This window comes from Nothobranchius furzeri, chromosome 15 (assembly GCF_043380555.1).
Source record: "Nothobranchius furzeri strain GRZ-AD chromosome 15, NfurGRZ-RIMD1, whole genome shotgun sequence".
NCBI classification, from domain to species: domain Eukaryota; kingdom Metazoa; phylum Chordata; class Actinopteri; order Cyprinodontiformes; family Nothobranchiidae; genus Nothobranchius; species Nothobranchius furzeri.
This window is the reverse complement of record NC_091755.1, coordinates 29,784,426-29,800,771: the sequence shown is the minus strand read 5'-3', so window position 1 is coordinate 29,800,771 and position 16,346 is coordinate 29,784,426. Positions and strand designations below refer to the sequence as shown.

The following is a 16,346-nucleotide window of genomic DNA, read 5'->3' as shown; positions in this document are numbered from 1 at the left end:
AATGCTGTCTGAGATTGTTTCAAATGGGTGTTTCAATTTGTAGAAAAATTATATAGAGTATAAAGAATACTAAATGGTAATAAAATAAGTTAAAAAGGTAGTTTTTTTTAGGAAACAAGTGGCAAGTAAACAATTTGAGAGAAAAGGAGAATGAAATGGTTATTCAAGACAAAATTTGAGCAGTAACACTTATAGAAGTAATGTTTGTATGTTTCAATCACTTTGCAGAAGCACTTCCTGTTTTCTTTCCAAATAAAACTGGCATTTTGGCAGCATTGGGAACTTGCACTAATAGTCTGTCTCTTATTTTGTTAAAAACACAGTCAAAACAGTATTTATACACCAAAAACCTGAATTAGAAAGCGGAATATTTCCTGCACATGCGCAATTACAAGGCAGTTAGCTTCACGTGGCGGGCCACACTGGGCAGTATTGGGGCGGAGCCAAATGCGACGTCAAGCAAACTATAAACGATCCGGTAAAGTCATTTTTCATTGGTTCTTGCAAGGAAACGCCTGTCTCATTGGCTGCGGTCTGAGGCAGCAAGTTTAGCTTTCAGAGAACGGCTTCTCTCTGGGAGCACGTTTGTTTTAGCTGTGTCTGCTGTCCTCTGTCATGGACCAGATTAAAGATGGGTGGTTTACCGAGTCGTGCGCGTTGTGGCCGGGGCAGGCGATGAGCCTCCAAGTGGAAGAGGTTCTCTACCAAAAGAAATCCAAATTTCAAGATGTAATGGTTTTCAAGAGGTGAGGGGTTTAGCCTCGTAACCTGGCTAATATTGCTAGCTGTTAGCAGTAGTCAGCTGCTGAGTGTAGCTCGTTTCCTCAACCAGTAAGGTGCGTGTAGATTCAGAGACTAGTGACCTATATGGGACGTTATTTCTAAAGTATACGCATGAAATACTTCTGACAGTAACGTTCGAGTTCACAAAACGTCGCGATGTCTTTTACGTTGTGATTACTGTCTCCAGTAAAACGTATGGAAACGTCTTGGTTCTGGACGGTGTGATCCAGTGCACTGAAAGGGATGAGTTCGCCTATCAGGAAATGATTGCCAGCCTTCCTCTGTGCAGTCATCCTTGTCCCAAGAAGGTGAGTCTGCATTTATTGTTGGTTCATTCTGGGTGTTTCACGGTGGGGCGGATAACAAATGCAGTTTGCCCCTCTTACAGGTTCTGGTTATTGGCGGTGGAGATGGTGGTGTGCTGAGGGAAGTCGTGAAGCATCCACTGGTGGAATCCGTTGTTCTCTGCGAGATCGATGAGGTAAAATCATTTATATCAGCAAAAAAATAAAATACCCTGGCCTGGTTCTCTTTGACCTCATACCACAATACAGGTGGACCATATTCATGAAGTTACTTCATAATTCAGCGATTAGAAAATAAAACCTTTTTGTGCAAGAAATCCATAGCAGAAAAGAATATTACTAACTGTAAACAACCATTTGATCATTAAAATGTCTCTTGTCACAGATAATTATGGTCCTGCAATTGCATAATGTGTGTGAGTGGCACTGTGTTATGTCTAGGATGTCATAAATGCATCAAAGAAGTATCTCCCGGAAATGGCCAAAGGATTTTTCAGTCCCAAGCTCACCCTCCATATTGGTGATGGCTTTGAGTTCATGAAGGAGAACCAGGATGCTTTTGACATCATTATAACTGATTCCTCTGACCCAGTGGGTGAGTAAGTGCCACTTTTAGAATTGGTTTTACCTTCCTGTTCCATGTTTTAGAGTCTTAACCAGTTTAAACTCGTTTTTTGTTGTTTTTTTTTTTTTTGTTCCAGGACCTGCTGAAAGTCTGTTTAAGGAGTCTTACTATAAGCTAATGAAGGCAGCATTGAGAAGTGGTGGCATTCTTTGCTCTCAGGGTAGGTTTATGTTTAGTAGGAGTTTTGAATTCAAGTTTAAGAGGCTGGCAAAGCCAGAAGTCTGTTTACACAACTTATAAAAGCACAAAAATGTAATATTTAGTTCCTGTGTATTGTCTTAAATCTGGTTTTGTGTCTCTTGTAAAGGAGAGTGTCAGTGGCTTCATCTGGAGCTGATAAAGGAGATGCAGACCTTCTGTAAAACCCTGTTCCCTGTGGTGGACTACGCTTACACCACCATCCCTACTTATCCCAGCGGCCAAATTGGATTTATGCTGTGCAGTAAAAATCCTGTAAGTGTGCTCGTCATATCCAGTCACCACCTGGCTAACATTTAAGCACTGTTGGAGTCCACAGATGTACAAAACTCCTACAATTTCCATTGAATTTTATTGTGTCAGGAGACAAACTTCAGGGAACCAGTGAAAGCTCTGTCAAAGGAAGAGATGGAGAGTATGAACCTTAAGTATTACAACCCAGAAATTCACAAAGCATCGTTCGTCCTCCCAGAGTTTGCGAGAAAAGTAAGTCGGAATCGTCTGTTTTTGTGCATCACTGACTGGAATGCACTTCAGAATTTTATTTGATTCCCCCCCCCCCCCCCCCTTCTTGTCATTTTGATTATCAACAGGTGCTCAGTGAAGCATGACCAGTTAAAACCGACGTAACCTCTTCTGCCCGGCTCGTCAACACCACAGATGTAAACGTACTTCTCGACAAAAGTCTGCATCCTCCAAAAGAAATCAGCTGATGGGAACTTTCTGAGTTATTAGCTTGTGCCGGTGTTTCCTTCTTTCAGTCTTACGTCTTCTTGGTGTTTTTTCACTTGTACTTTTTGCCTAGTCTGATCAACATTCTGGGAGGAGCAGTGGGTATGATGGGCCGGGACAAGACCATTGCCACAAAACGTGACCTCACTTTGAAACATTGTTCTTTTCTCTGATTAACTGCATCTACACCACATGTATAAATATCCTGTTCATGTGAAGCTTTGCTGCCTATTTCTGATGTTTTAGTTCATTTTGAGAATATGCAGTGTCCATCCTTCATTACTGGTTATTCAGGTTACTTCTTGTTCAGTAAAATCCGATCCCCTTAGTGCCTGATCTCAGTACTGTGTTTCAAATGGAGCTGAAATATTCTGGCTTTGTTCTAATGTACCAAACAGGTCAAGTCCTGCATGCATCTCAAGAGCTAAGAAAATGTCACTAACTTGGAAGAAACATAAAGCTGATGTTTATCAGTGACCAATTCTAAACAAGCTGTTTTATTGTTGGAGGGTAAATCAACTAGAAATGCAAGAAAGGCTTTTAAAGATGAATTCTTTATGCAACTTTAGCCTGCAGAGTTAGCTTCTGGTAGTACAGCTGCACTAGTAAACAAACACACTGCAGAATGCTGATCGTTTCTCCTGGTGGAAATCTTAATGCATAGCTTCAGTTGTTGAGACAATGTAAAAAATCATTTACTGCATAATCATTAAGTCAGTCTCTGTGGAGTTGTGGTGTCATACCTGAGCAATGAACTTGTTTTTATAAGAACTATGAATTATAATAAAATTGGTAACAAACTTAATGCATTTGTTTGTTTTTTGCTCTCTTTTTTTATGGGAGTGTTAAATGACTGATGTATTGGTGTCCATAATCTGCAGCTCCTGCCTCTGCAAATACAAGATTTAAACTCCTTAAAAGGCAGTCTGTTATGAAAGGAATCAGATTGGTCTGATTTTCCTGAGTTAAAATTAAAAATAAAATGTTTTGATTGGATGAAAGCTTAAATGTTGATATAGAGGACAAAAACTCAGGACTTCAAACTGGCCTCAATGTTTTTTTTTATTGTAATTTATGGTGCAGCTTATATGGTGGTATTAAAAATAGAAATAACGCTAATTACGTAAGTTTAAATTTTCTCAAATGTGTTTATATTTTTTGTTCCAGCATAAAAGTACAAGTCAATAATTATTATAGGTACCATGCTAGAGTTTAACTTTACAGCCTTTCTGTAACACCTAATGATTTACCTTCGTTCTAGGTTCTAGTGCTTTTTGCACATTTTATTTTGGGGAAAGAACGTCTGATCATTTCTACATTTTTGTGTAGTCGGCTGAGGTGACATGAACAATCATCCACCACAAGGTGGCATGCTTGACTGTTCTGGTCAAACCCATCTGCAGTAGCTGTAGTAGTCTTCTTTTAGATTCATTTTTATTCTAGAATTGAAAAAGCCTGCAGGCGGCATTAAATAGTTCCGTCTGTGTTTTTATTCCAGTGTGAGGCGACTGTTGCTGCTCAGTTGCATCAACTCCAATCACTGTAGTGGAACACACCATCCTTCAATGGTTGTCTCTTAAAATGTGACCAACCTCTTATTAACACGCTGCCTTAAACGGGTTTCCATACTCCAGCTCTCAGGTGCTCAAAAGAAATCAGGAATTCACGTTTCTCTGCTGATTTTCACTATTTTCTCATGTGATGTTGATTTCTTTATTCTGCTTTAATTTAAGAAAATTCCAAGTTTAGATGTCTTCAGTGGAGCCTAACTGAAGGATGCATCCGCCCCTTCTCTGTTGCTGACTGACAGTTCATGCATAAAACAGAGATTCATCTGAGGCGGTCACCTTTCTGACGTCTGGCTCCGTTTGAAGTCTCATCCTTACGGCAGCAAGTCGGTGACTTATCAGAACCACTGAATTACCAAAACTAACCATTTCAACGGTCGACTAATCTCTGGGTTGAGCTCTGGGCGATCTTCACATCAGCAGAAAGCTGCTGTAAACACACCTGAACACGTCAACACTAACCTGTAAATAACTCCAGCAATAATTATGTTGAACATTCTCAATCTGTTTTACACTTTTATGCTGTAATACATTTTCTATAATCAGATTAGGGTTACTCAATTCAAACATTTAAATGACTTTCTTCTAGTAAAATTCTGCAGATACACTCGATTTATCTTAAAAATGCTATAAAAGCTGAATCAGTCATGGTAAGATGTGAAATTTGGACACATTTGAGCAAAATCTTTGACGAGTGTATTTTTCTGCAAAACATTCTATTAGAACTTGACTTTCAGGCTAATATTTTGCAACATATTTCTTCAAGACCTTTAAAATGTCTGGACTATGCACTTAATTAGAACTTAAAGATTAGATTCCAACTAATTATGAAGACAAAGAAAAATAGATTTTAAGAAATTAACTTGACAAGCTGTGATATTTGCATGAGTTGTTCTAAATACGTTTATTTCTAGAAATATCAAATGTGACTTGGATGTTATTACTGAGAGACTAGTCTAAAACCAGGTGTTCTGTCATTCTTCAATATTTTATCCATTTAAGCAGAAAAAATATAATTCCATATGAAGATGCATTTTACACTGAATCAAAGCAACCTAATGATGTCATTATCAGACTTGGAGACCCATGAGGACAACCAGATACAGTAAGCGCTTCAAGTCTTTTATTTACAGAGATGTAGCGTTACCAGAGACTGATGGGGCTGAGGCAGGGTGGTGAGGAGGCATGGGTCAGAGCCAGAGAGATCCGTAATAAATCCAAGGGGAAAGGCGAGAGGCAAAATCGAGAGACAGGTCAGCGTTCAGTAAACCAGGTAGACTAAGAGGCAGAGTCACAGACAGGGAGCAGACAGGAGGCGATGTCAAGAAGCAGATCCAAGGTCTGTACACCAGGCAGGCTTGTAATCAGAGCAACAGGACCCAAACAGGACCCAAACAGGACCCAAACAGGACCCAAACAGGACCCAAACAGGAGTGAAGCAAGGTGGAAGGTTTTAGGCGTTCAATAATCTGGTGATGGCTTGGTGTTGGTCCAGGTGTTTTATAGAGAGCGTTGCAGGTGGAGCTGATGAGGAGTTAATGTGAGACAGGTGGTTTGGATGAGGATGATGGTGAGCTGGTAGTGGTTGCTAGGGAAACGGGGCTTGGCTGGAGCAAGGGCATAACAAATGATCCATAAATGCCTACATTTATGTTTCAATTAAAGTACAGTTGTGTGTAAATCTATTTTTACTAAAATGCAATATAAATAAAATTAATAACTGAAATTTTTTTACATAGTTTAATGCAGATGTGGTTTTCAGACTGATCACCGTTTCTGAGGAGCACTGAAGACGTGTCCTCGGGTCTTCAGGGGGTGTCAGACAGTTCAATTGTAATCCCAAGGTGTCAAAGGGGACCTTAAAGTTCCTTTGGCAGGAATCAAATGTTAAGTGTCAATCATAAGATCGCTTTGTGTGTTTCTTCAAGACTTTTCTGTATCGCTTCATCGGGGAGGTTCGTAATGTATATCTGGATCTTTACAAATGTCTGCCATGCACCTGTTTCTAAAGTGTATTTATCATAACTAGTAGTTCACAGGTTGACGTTAACAGCTGGTTACATCTCAGTGACGTTGTTTCCTTCTGATGAATCATGCAACCACCTCACATTTCATCAAAAAGGTTAACTTTTAAAAGCAGCTCCTGACCCCTTCGCCTCCCCTTCTCATTTATGCTTACCCAAACAGCATGCACACATCCCCTCTGTTATACACCCACCACCCTCTACGTCAGTGACAGGCGGTGTGTGAATGTGTGTGTGTGTGTGTGTGTGTGTGTGTGTGTGTGTGTGTGTGTGTGTGTGTGTGTGTGTGTGTGTGTGTGTGTGTGTGTGTGTGTGTGTGTGTGTGTGTGTGAGAGAGAGAGAAAGAGATGGGGAGAGGTGTATAAAAGAGTGAGGGACTTTGGAGGTAGAGCAGAAGAAACATCTGCTTTGCAGATCTGATGAGCAGCTGCCACCAACTACTCTGGACTCACACACATACACATACACACACTCAGCCTTGAGAACCTCCTTGCTCTGCTCCCGTTGATCTGGTCCTTCACTCCTGCCACAGCATGCAGCTCCTGGTGGGTTTAGCAGCTCTCATGGGGGTTCTGTTCAGTGTGAGAGCAGCCGCCGTGCTTCCTGTGGAGGACAGGAGCTCCATCCATTTAAGCAGGGTGAGCATATTCGATTCACAGATACACGTTTCTTTATAGTGTCTGTTTTTGATTTAAAATTTTGTTTAAGCTTCAGATTTTTTATTAAATTTGTGTAAATTTGGCTTTACCAAATAAATTGTCAGGTGCAACTTTTGTTTATTTTTGACAGCAATGTTCAGCTATATGCATCTCGTATCATTTTTCCAGGAGCTGAGCAAAGAGCGTAAAGAGCTGATCCTGAAGCTGGTGTCAGGCTTGTTAGATGGAGCTCTGGACACCAACATGCTGCCCGGTGAAGAGGCACGCGTGGACTTGGAGGAGCCTCTGGAGTCTCGTCTGGAGGAGAGGGCTGTCTACAACAGGCTAGCGTTACCTCAGCGTGACCGCAAAGCCCCGTGTAAAAACTTCTTCTGGAAAACTTTCACCTCCTGCTAACAGCGCCCACCTCCCCTGCTCCGGTCCAGCTCCACATGAACTGTAGTACATCTCAGCTGTACAAATCATCTTCACCTGTGCAGCATTGATGGATTTCACTAAGACGGTTTTGAATATTACCTACTTATGTAAAAATCTATGTATTTATTGTACCTGTAGTTATTTTCAGGATCTACTATAATAAAGCACGGCTATGGTATGTAACATGGTTGCTTTTGCAGATACACAGAAAGTCACATTTTTCACCTGCTTCTGCGACATAAATACAAATCAAATGCAAAAACTATGGCTTTATGGATTTTTTTACTTAGATTTAATAAATTTGTGAAAACTTTTAGGAGTTTCTTGTGCCACATTATCACGGTGATTCAAAACGTATGCCAACATTTTAATTTAATCGAATTTTTTAAATCTTTCATATAGTTTATACCTAATATTTCATTATAATACATTATGAGCAATGACAATTTAAATAAAATGCACATCTGATTTGTTAGTTACCTGTACGTGATTCTTATTAATGCAAAGTCACAGAAAAAAGGAGACACTTCACTGATTTACTACACATTCCTGAAGGAGTGGAAATATATCTGTCTAAATAAATCGTCTTTTTAAACTCTGCATGTGTGACGGCATGAGTAGACTTTAAATTATTTAGGTTAAAAATAGAAAAATAAATACATTTTAAGAACAAAAGACCAAGTTGGTAGAAATAAGTTAGCTACTATAGCTGCTTCGATCGTAACCAGTCCTGCTGCAAATACCACCACACTCGCACACCACTCTGGTGTGTGTGTGTTTTAATTTCTTAGTGTGGGAGGACATTATCATGAGCACAATTAAACTCTGATTTCCAACCTGCACTCCAAATCCATGTCAGTGAGTGGTCTGATGAAAGGTTCCTCTTGCTTTAACTGTGCAGGTGAGCCAAAAGCATCAATTAGATAATAGAACACTTTAGTCTTTTTAAAGATATATAGAAATGTCATTTTTTGTTGTCGTGTGCAGACTAACGGCAATATAAAATGAGCCCTTGCAGAATTTATTAAAACAATAAATGCAACATTTTCAGATTAATCTTTTATTTATTTATTGCAATCTAATGGTAAAATACATGAAATATTTAATTCTCAAATAACCAACATGAACGAGTCTCCAAGCTTCACAAAGACCCCCAGACAGTCGGAGGAAACAGAACTCTTCTCAGCCTGATTCCAGTCTCCTCTTCTCTCCGTACTGAAGAATAGCTGCTAATGATTCACAGTCGTGACGCTCTGGAGAGCACGGCTCTGATTCAATTACAGGTTTTGTTATAAAGTTCATGTTTATGACATCTCCATCTATTGTTGTTGTTGCTCGTGTCTAAAAAGGCTGATGAGAACACCTTGTCATTGGTCTAATCTTTGTGTTTTTACACCATCTTCTGAAAAATCCCACTTGATGGTAAGTGATAGTACGGTGAAACTGAAGGCCATAATAATTACATGGTTCTCACATCCACTTGGAGCTGGTGCTCTTTTAATGATGCTGAGCAGACAAAGGCCCTTGTGGGCCTGCCTAATTACAGGTCATCACGAAGCTCCGTTTATTCATGTGTACGGCTTTATAAAAAATGTACAAGAAAAAAGCAAAATGATAGATTTCAGAGCAAGTAAGAGACAAAGAACCCTGTGTTATATCAAAGTAGAAATAGTTTAAGGAAAAAATTAAAATGACAAATAATCCAGGTTTTTTTTTGTCCTCGACACCAAATATCGAGTCAAAACTGTAAACAATCTGAAGTCGGTACTGAAGCGGTCCACTCCTGACTTTATGCCTTTGAGCCTAAATGAGCATGTGGAGGTACAACATCAAAGCTGATGGCTGCGAGCAAAGCATGTCATTGGGTTCTCTTTTGATCTGAATGAGGAGGAGGAAGAGGCAGTACTCAGGGCATAACTGTGTAATTCAAATTTAAATGTGACCTCATATGTGCCGGTGTTTAAAAATAACAAAGACCACGGTGCCGATGCTCCTCCTCAACGAAGGAAAAAGAACTTCAAAGTGAGCCACCACCCATAGTTACCGACAAAGAGGACAAAATCGGTCAGAGGGAATGTGTGTGTGTGTGTGTATGTGTAACTGCTAAATGAAAAGCATGTTCTAAATACTGATCTTCTCTGACCATCCTATAGGATCTTGTATGGTTTACAACTTAAAGTCAAATGTGGAATAAAGTGTTTATCTGTGTCATGTGATGCATGCTCCTGCATTATCTTACATATTAAATTATTATATCATTTTTATTCACTGCATGTTCTCCCTGTGCATGCGTGGGTTCTCTCCGGGTACTCCGGCTTCCTCCCACAGTCCAAAAAAAAAAAACATGACTGTTAGGTTGATTGGTCTGTCTAAATTGTCCCTTGGTATGTGTGTGTGTGTGTGCATGATTGTTTGTTCTGTGTGTCTCTGTGTTGCCCTGCGATGGACTGGCAACCTGTCCAGGGTGTACCCCACCTGATTGCCCGTTGGCCGCTGGAGATAGCCGCTCGGGAACCACCAAATGGTTCCCGAGCGCGGCTGTGTCTGCAGCTCACCGCTCCCCCAGGGGATGGGTCAAATGCGGAGAACAAATTTCGCACACACACCAGTGTGTGACAACTAATGGGACTTTAACTTTAACTTTAACTTTATAGGCACCAGCCCCCCCCCACCCCCCCCCCCCCCCACCCCACCCCTGCAACCCTGCGTGGACAAGCGGGTTCAGAAGATGGATGGATGGGTCGATAAACATGATCCATTGCCCTCATTGACAGAATCTCCTGTTAAACTTTTTGAAGCTTCTTGAGGAGTCCAGCTTCCAAATGTTGAATGGCCCTTGAACTTTGATTTGCCTTGCCTAGAGCTACTGTACTTCTGAAATTACATTCAACATGTATGTTTTTCGTTTAAAGAAATATTTTTCAAATTTAATTTTTTTTCCAACTAATTTCCTTTGAGAGATTAACCAAAATCCCAGCTGTGTGTTTCCCCCTGAGAGCGGTTCTGATTTAACAGGTGTGTCAGGTCTCATTTTCATCCTCCCCGGTGTGCATTTAGTAACAGTTCACATCCACTATTCCAGCCTCCGTCAGACGAGACAGGCCAAATTAACACTCACTGCTTGGCTTAATGCTTCTGAGGAAAGGTGTGAACAGGTAGGTTGTGAGGCAATTCCCCAGAAAGCAAAGCCGTCTCCTCTCCTGCACACAATAAATATATCAACAGGTTTAATGTGATTGGATGAAAATCTGCTGTTTTAACATATTCATAATAGTTACAACAACCCATCCATCCATTTTCATCGGCTTATCCGGAGTCGGGTCGTGGGGGCAGTAGCCTAAGTCGAGAGGCCCAGACTTCCCTCTCCCCAGCCACTTGGGCTGGCTCTTCTGGGGGAATCCCAAGGTGTTCCTTGCCCAGGTGAGAGACATAGTCCATCCACCGTGTCCTGGGTCTACCTTTAGGTCTCCTCCCGGTTGGACGTGCCCGGAAAACCTCACCAGGGAGGCATCCAGGAGGCATCCTGACCAGATGCCCGAGCCACCTCAACTGGCACCTCTCAATGTGGAGGAGCAGCAGGTCTACTCCGAGCCCCTCCCGGATGACCGAGCTTCTCACCCTATCTCTAAGGAACAGCCCAGCCACTCTTAGGAGAAAAATAATTTTGGCCGCTTGTTTCCGCAATCTCGTTCTTTCGGTCACTACCCAAAGCTCATGACCATAGGTGAGGGTAGGAACGTAGATCGACCGGTAAATCGAGAGCTTCCCCTTCTGACTCAGCTCTCTCTTCACCACGACAGATCGGTACAACGCCCGCATCACTGCAGATGCAGCACCAATCCACCTATCGATCTCAGGCTCCAGTTTTCCCTCACTCGTGAACAAGACCTCGAGATACTTAAACTCATCCACTTGGGGCAGGACCTCATCTCTGATCCGGAGAAGGCATTCTACCCTTTTCCGAATCAAGACCATGGTCTCAGATTTAGAGGAGCTGAATCTCATCCCAGCTGCTTCACACTCGGCTGCGAACTGCTCCAGCAAAAGCTGAAGATCACGTTCTGGTGAAGCTAACAGGACCACATCATCTGCAAAAAGCAGAGACCTGATCCTCAGGCCACCAAAACGGATGCCCTCCACACCTTGGCTGCACCTAGAAAGCCTGTCCATAAAGGTTATGAACAGAATCGGTGACAAAATTCACCCTTGGCGGAGTCCAACTCTCACTGGAAACGAGCCCGACTTACTGCTGGCAATGCGAACCAAGCTCTGACACAGGTCATACAGGGACCTAACAGCCTGTATCAGAGGGCCTGGTACCCCATACTCCCGGAGTACCCCCATAGGGCCCCCGAGGGACGCAGTCAAATGCCTTCTCCAAATCCACAAAACACATGTAGAGAGCTCCGGGAGTTGACGTCACTTCTCCCGGCATGCAACAGTTCAAATCGAAACGGCGCCATTTGGCAGGCAGAAGCCGGCAGCTGGACTATTTGTTATTGTCAGAAAACTCAATCAAACGGGAAATATGGTAGATTCCTGTTGTGCCCCAGGATGCAGAACAGACGCGGACGACATAAGGAATGAGCCATCTACAGGATTCCCAAAGATCCGGAGCGCCGCAAACGTTGGATCATTGTAATAAAACGCGCTAGTGACCGGGCTAAAATGAAACTGAGGGATCCCGAGAGTAAAGGTTTTTGCTTATGCAGCGACCACTTCATATCAGGTACTTAAACCAACGTTTCTTCAACTGTGTATGGTATTTATTTTAAATGCTTTTATTATGATTCTTAGTGGGCTTCCTAAACTTATTTTGGCGTGGCTTTTTCTGTCATATTACTCATAGCAACAAGTAAACATCACGTAAAACGTTTACTCGTGAGTTCTGCGTGCTGCCGTTTCCATGTCTTATGATGACAGCAATTAACTGGCTAAGCTGTATTTAATTTTTAAGCAATGGTTGATCAATTGTCAGATCACACATAAAAAGCACTTTGGATTGCTATTATCTGTCTCACCGAGACTACTTACGTGTAAATCTGTTATTTGTCCGTCCATCCATCCATTTTCATCCGCGTATCCGGAGTCGGGTTGCGGGGGCAGTAGCGTGACTTCCCTCTCCCCAGCCGCCGGAGCCAGCTCCTCCGGGTAAATCCCAAGGGGTTCCCCGGTCAGGTCCGGTGTTGTGCCGGTAAGAAGTCCGCTCCGACAGCTTCTGGCGTTTTTAAAAAGTATCCCAGGGGCACGGTAAGGGTCGGAGATGTTTAGTCTATTTAATTTCTGACTATATAAAACTATTTCTTCTGTTTTAAAGTGTGAAGTAAACTCCGACGAAGTAAAATCCAAGCGGATCCCGTTCATGTTCATGGTTACATCCGTGTTTGTTTACCTTTTTTGCATGCCAAAATGGCGTCCACTAACTGAGTGTCACGTGGGGTCCGGAGCTCTGTAGACTGGTTGGAAACTGACAGGGGAAATCCGGTGCTACTTGCTTTATTGGATCTTACGTCGGTGTTCGACACTGTGGACCACAAAGTCTTACTCCATCGCTTACATTACGTGGGAATCTCTGGTCTGGCCTTAGGCTGGTTCAGATTGTATTTGGTGGATAGGACAGTAAGTGTGAAGATGGGTGGGTTCTCTTCAGGACACACCAGTGGTGGGGCGTCCCACAGGGTTCAATGTTAGGACCGCTGTTGTTTTTTATTCACATTTTGTCACTGGGGGACATCATGAGGAAGTATGGAATTCAAATTCATATGTACGCTGATTATTGTCAACTTTATTTACCCTTGGATTATAGCAGAGACGGTCTTTTTATGAACTTAATGCACAGTCTGGCCGAAGTCAAGTCCTGGCTGATGGACAATTTTTCATGTCTGAATGAAAGCAAGACTGAGGCAGTGTCATTTGGGTCTAATAGTCATTTAGAACTATCCAAAGTGGATTGCAAGGACATGAATGCCTACTTACATTGTTCAGCGGTCAACTTAGGTGTGACATCAGATAACGCCTTCAAGGTTGTATCATCCTCTTTTTATCACTTGAGGCGTTTGGCCAAAGTGAAGTCATTTTTAACTAGAAAAGACCTCAAGACCATTGTGCATGCATTTATTTCCTAGGGGTTGGACTACTGTAACTCTGTTTTGATTGGGGTGAGACAGAGTACAGTAGCTTGGTTACTGCTTGTGCAAAATGCTGCAGCAAGATTCCTAGAAGGAAAGAGGAAATATGATCATGTGACACCAATTCTGGAAGCTCTGCATTGGTTACCGGTCGCTTTTAGAATTCTTTTATGAGTTATTAAAAGCATTGACTAGCGACTAGGTTTAAAACTAGAGGAGATAGGGCCTAAAATTATGGAATGATCTTCCATTATCAGTGTGGCTCTCCACGTCAGTAGAGGTTTTTAAGAATGCGCTGAAGACCCATTTTTGATAATCTGGCTTTTAACTCTCTGTGTTAGTTGCTGTTATTTTAATCTTCTTGTATTTTGTGACTTTTATTTTGGTTTTATATGTATTTCTTGTTTTTATTTTCTTATTTTAGTCCCTTTTCAGCACCTTGGTGGCATAACATATGTCTGTGAGGTGCTTATATAAATAAAGATGATGATAATGATGATGCTTTATGTGTTGAAACCTTTGACTAATTTAGTGTGTTTAAGAGGAATTAGTATAATGAAAACAGCACAACCAGATTAAGTACCACAATCTATGGAATTGTAAATGCTTTGTCATCAAACTAAATGAAAGTTATTGATAGTACATATGCATTTAAGCAGACTTCGTTAACCCATTGTCTGTGGATGTCATGCCTGCAGCAGCTCATTCATCTTTGAGTCAGCCAGGCTCACTTTGATTAGATGTGACGGTTTAGGTTTAGGTTGGGTGCAGCATTTATATATATATATATATATATATATATATATATATATATATATATATATATATATATATATATATATATATATATATATATATATATATATATATATATATATATTTAACCCTTTGATGCATAATGGTCACTACAGTGGACAGGTACTCAAAATTGTTATTTCTTTATTTTTGCTATTAAACACAGCTGTTGAAGACTTTATTGCATGTGAGCCCCTCCATTTGGACTTCAGTAAGTCAAGCCACCATATTTCATGTTCAGAATGCACGTTGTCCACTGAGATGGACATGTAATAAAGTATTTGTAAATTAACAAAATGGTACAAAAATATTTGTTGAAATTTGTTTCATTCACACCTAAAGATGAATGAAAAAAGTTGTTTAAAAAATCATGGTTGAAGATTTCATAATTCATGCATCAGAGGGATATATATATATATATATATATATATATATATATATATATATATATATATATATATATATATTTAACCCTTTGATGCATAATGGTCACTACAGTGGACAGGTACTCAAAATTGTTATTTCTTTATTTTTGCTATTAAACACAGCTGTTGAAGACTTTATTGCATGTGAGCCCCTCCATTTGGACTTCAGTAAGTCAAGCCACCATATTTCATGTTCAGAATGCACGTTGTCCACTGAGATGGACATGTAATAAAGTATTTGTAAATTAACAAAATGGTACAAAAATATTTGTTGAAATTTGTTTCATTCACACCTAAAGATGAATGAAAAAAGTTGTTTAAAAAATCATGGTTGAAGATTTCATAATTCATGCATCAGAGGATATATATATATATATATATATTACCATTTTCAAAGTATGGACAAGTCATGCCTCCTGAAAATAATACTGCAGTCTTAGTGTTTGCTGTAGGTTTGAATCATGCCTTCAAGAGCTCATTAGTGATGCTTTGAGAAGGCTTTTCAAAGGAAATTTCCATAATTTTACATTTCTGCTATTGATTAGACATCGCTCTCAATTTCTCAAATTTCAAATCAATATTTGAGATGTTCAGATAAAGTGGCAACCAAATCTATCTACTAAAGCTAGTTCCAAAACCAAGTATGATCAGAAAAATGGGGCTTGTTCTGAAAGTGACTGAGCAAAATGTTCTGACACACACACAACACACACCCTCAAGTGTCTCTGATCTAGCTCTCTCCTAGTGTTTCCCGGTTGGAAGCGCCAATGGAAAACGAAGAGATTGTTTTCCCCAGCAGGGCCTAATGATGCCTGATGGCTTATTCAGCCACTGAGTGCCAACGCTAAAAGCTGATCATTACAGAGCCCTCTGCTCTTTTGGTGCTAAAGCCATGGCTCTGAAAATGAGCTGTCACAAGCTGGATGAAGCGATGCAGCATGCTGGGTATTGTAGTGCTCGGGTTTGTTTGGGACACCACCAGTTTAGAAAACTGGTCTGGTGGTGCACAAGATACCTCACCCAGACAAGGTATATGGGCAACAACCTGACTTGTCTATGGATCTTCGCCCTCAGTTGGGCAGTGCTCACACGAGCAACACCAGACAACCTGCAGATGAAGCCATGAGGACACTTTGGGATTGTCGTAAAATAAGGTTGTGACAAGCTTGCTTTTGGAAAATCAAATGTTACTTTTGAGAAGGAGTTTAAGTTTGTGCAGTGAGTTCTGTGGTTAGGCTCACTTCAACCCACTACATGGGTTCTGGAACCGATCTTCTGGAGAGCGGTTGGACTCGGTGTGAGAAGCAGCAAACAAGAGTAGACGTATTCATGGATGGATGGAAATTTTTTTAAGGCCTCTACAAATCTGAAAATTCCCATGACCCTATTTTATTGTTAACACAAATTAATCAAACTCAAATGAACAAACCTGTAGAGGCCAACCCAACCTGAGTTTTTCATCAGATACCATATTTGATGTGTTCTTTGGACTTGATGGGTCAGGTATGGCCCAGCAAGGGACAACTTTGTTAAATCCAGCTCTTTGAATTTATAACCATTACCATTCACTCCTGCCAACTACAATAATGTTTATACACACTGCTCAAGTCTGACTGAACATGGCAAACCTTTTTTTGTTTCCATAGCTCTAATTTTTTTATTCTTTCCTTTAGTTTCACATTTTCTA

The 16,346-nt window shown here is 40.9% G+C and overlaps 2 protein-coding genes across 2 annotated transcripts; both read left to right on the top strand.

Annotated features, from left to right (window-relative positions):
• Window positions 1-534: 534 nt before the first annotated feature.
• Window positions 535-2,692, top strand: srm (spermidine synthase). The gene is made up of 8 exons (XM_015967625.3): window positions 535-746; window positions 971-1,091; window positions 1,172-1,264; window positions 1,530-1,683; window positions 1,790-1,873; window positions 2,021-2,166; window positions 2,275-2,397; window positions 2,505-2,692. Exons 1-8 carry the CDS (start codon window positions 616-618, stop codon window positions 2,520-2,522), a joined length of 870 nt encoding a protein of 289 aa, XP_015823111.1. The 5' UTR covers window positions 535-615; the 3' UTR covers window positions 2,523-2,692.
• Window positions 2,693-6,625: 3,933 nt separating this feature from the next.
• sst7 (somatostatin family member 7) lies at window positions 6,626-7,430 on the top strand. Its single transcript, XM_015967626.3, has 2 exons — window positions 6,626-6,873; window positions 7,063-7,430. Exons 1-2 carry the CDS (start codon window positions 6,769-6,771, stop codon window positions 7,288-7,290), a joined length of 333 nt encoding a protein of 110 aa, XP_015823112.1. The 5' UTR covers window positions 6,626-6,768; the 3' UTR covers window positions 7,291-7,430.
• The last annotated feature ends 8,916 nt before the right edge of the window (window positions 7,431-16,346 follow it).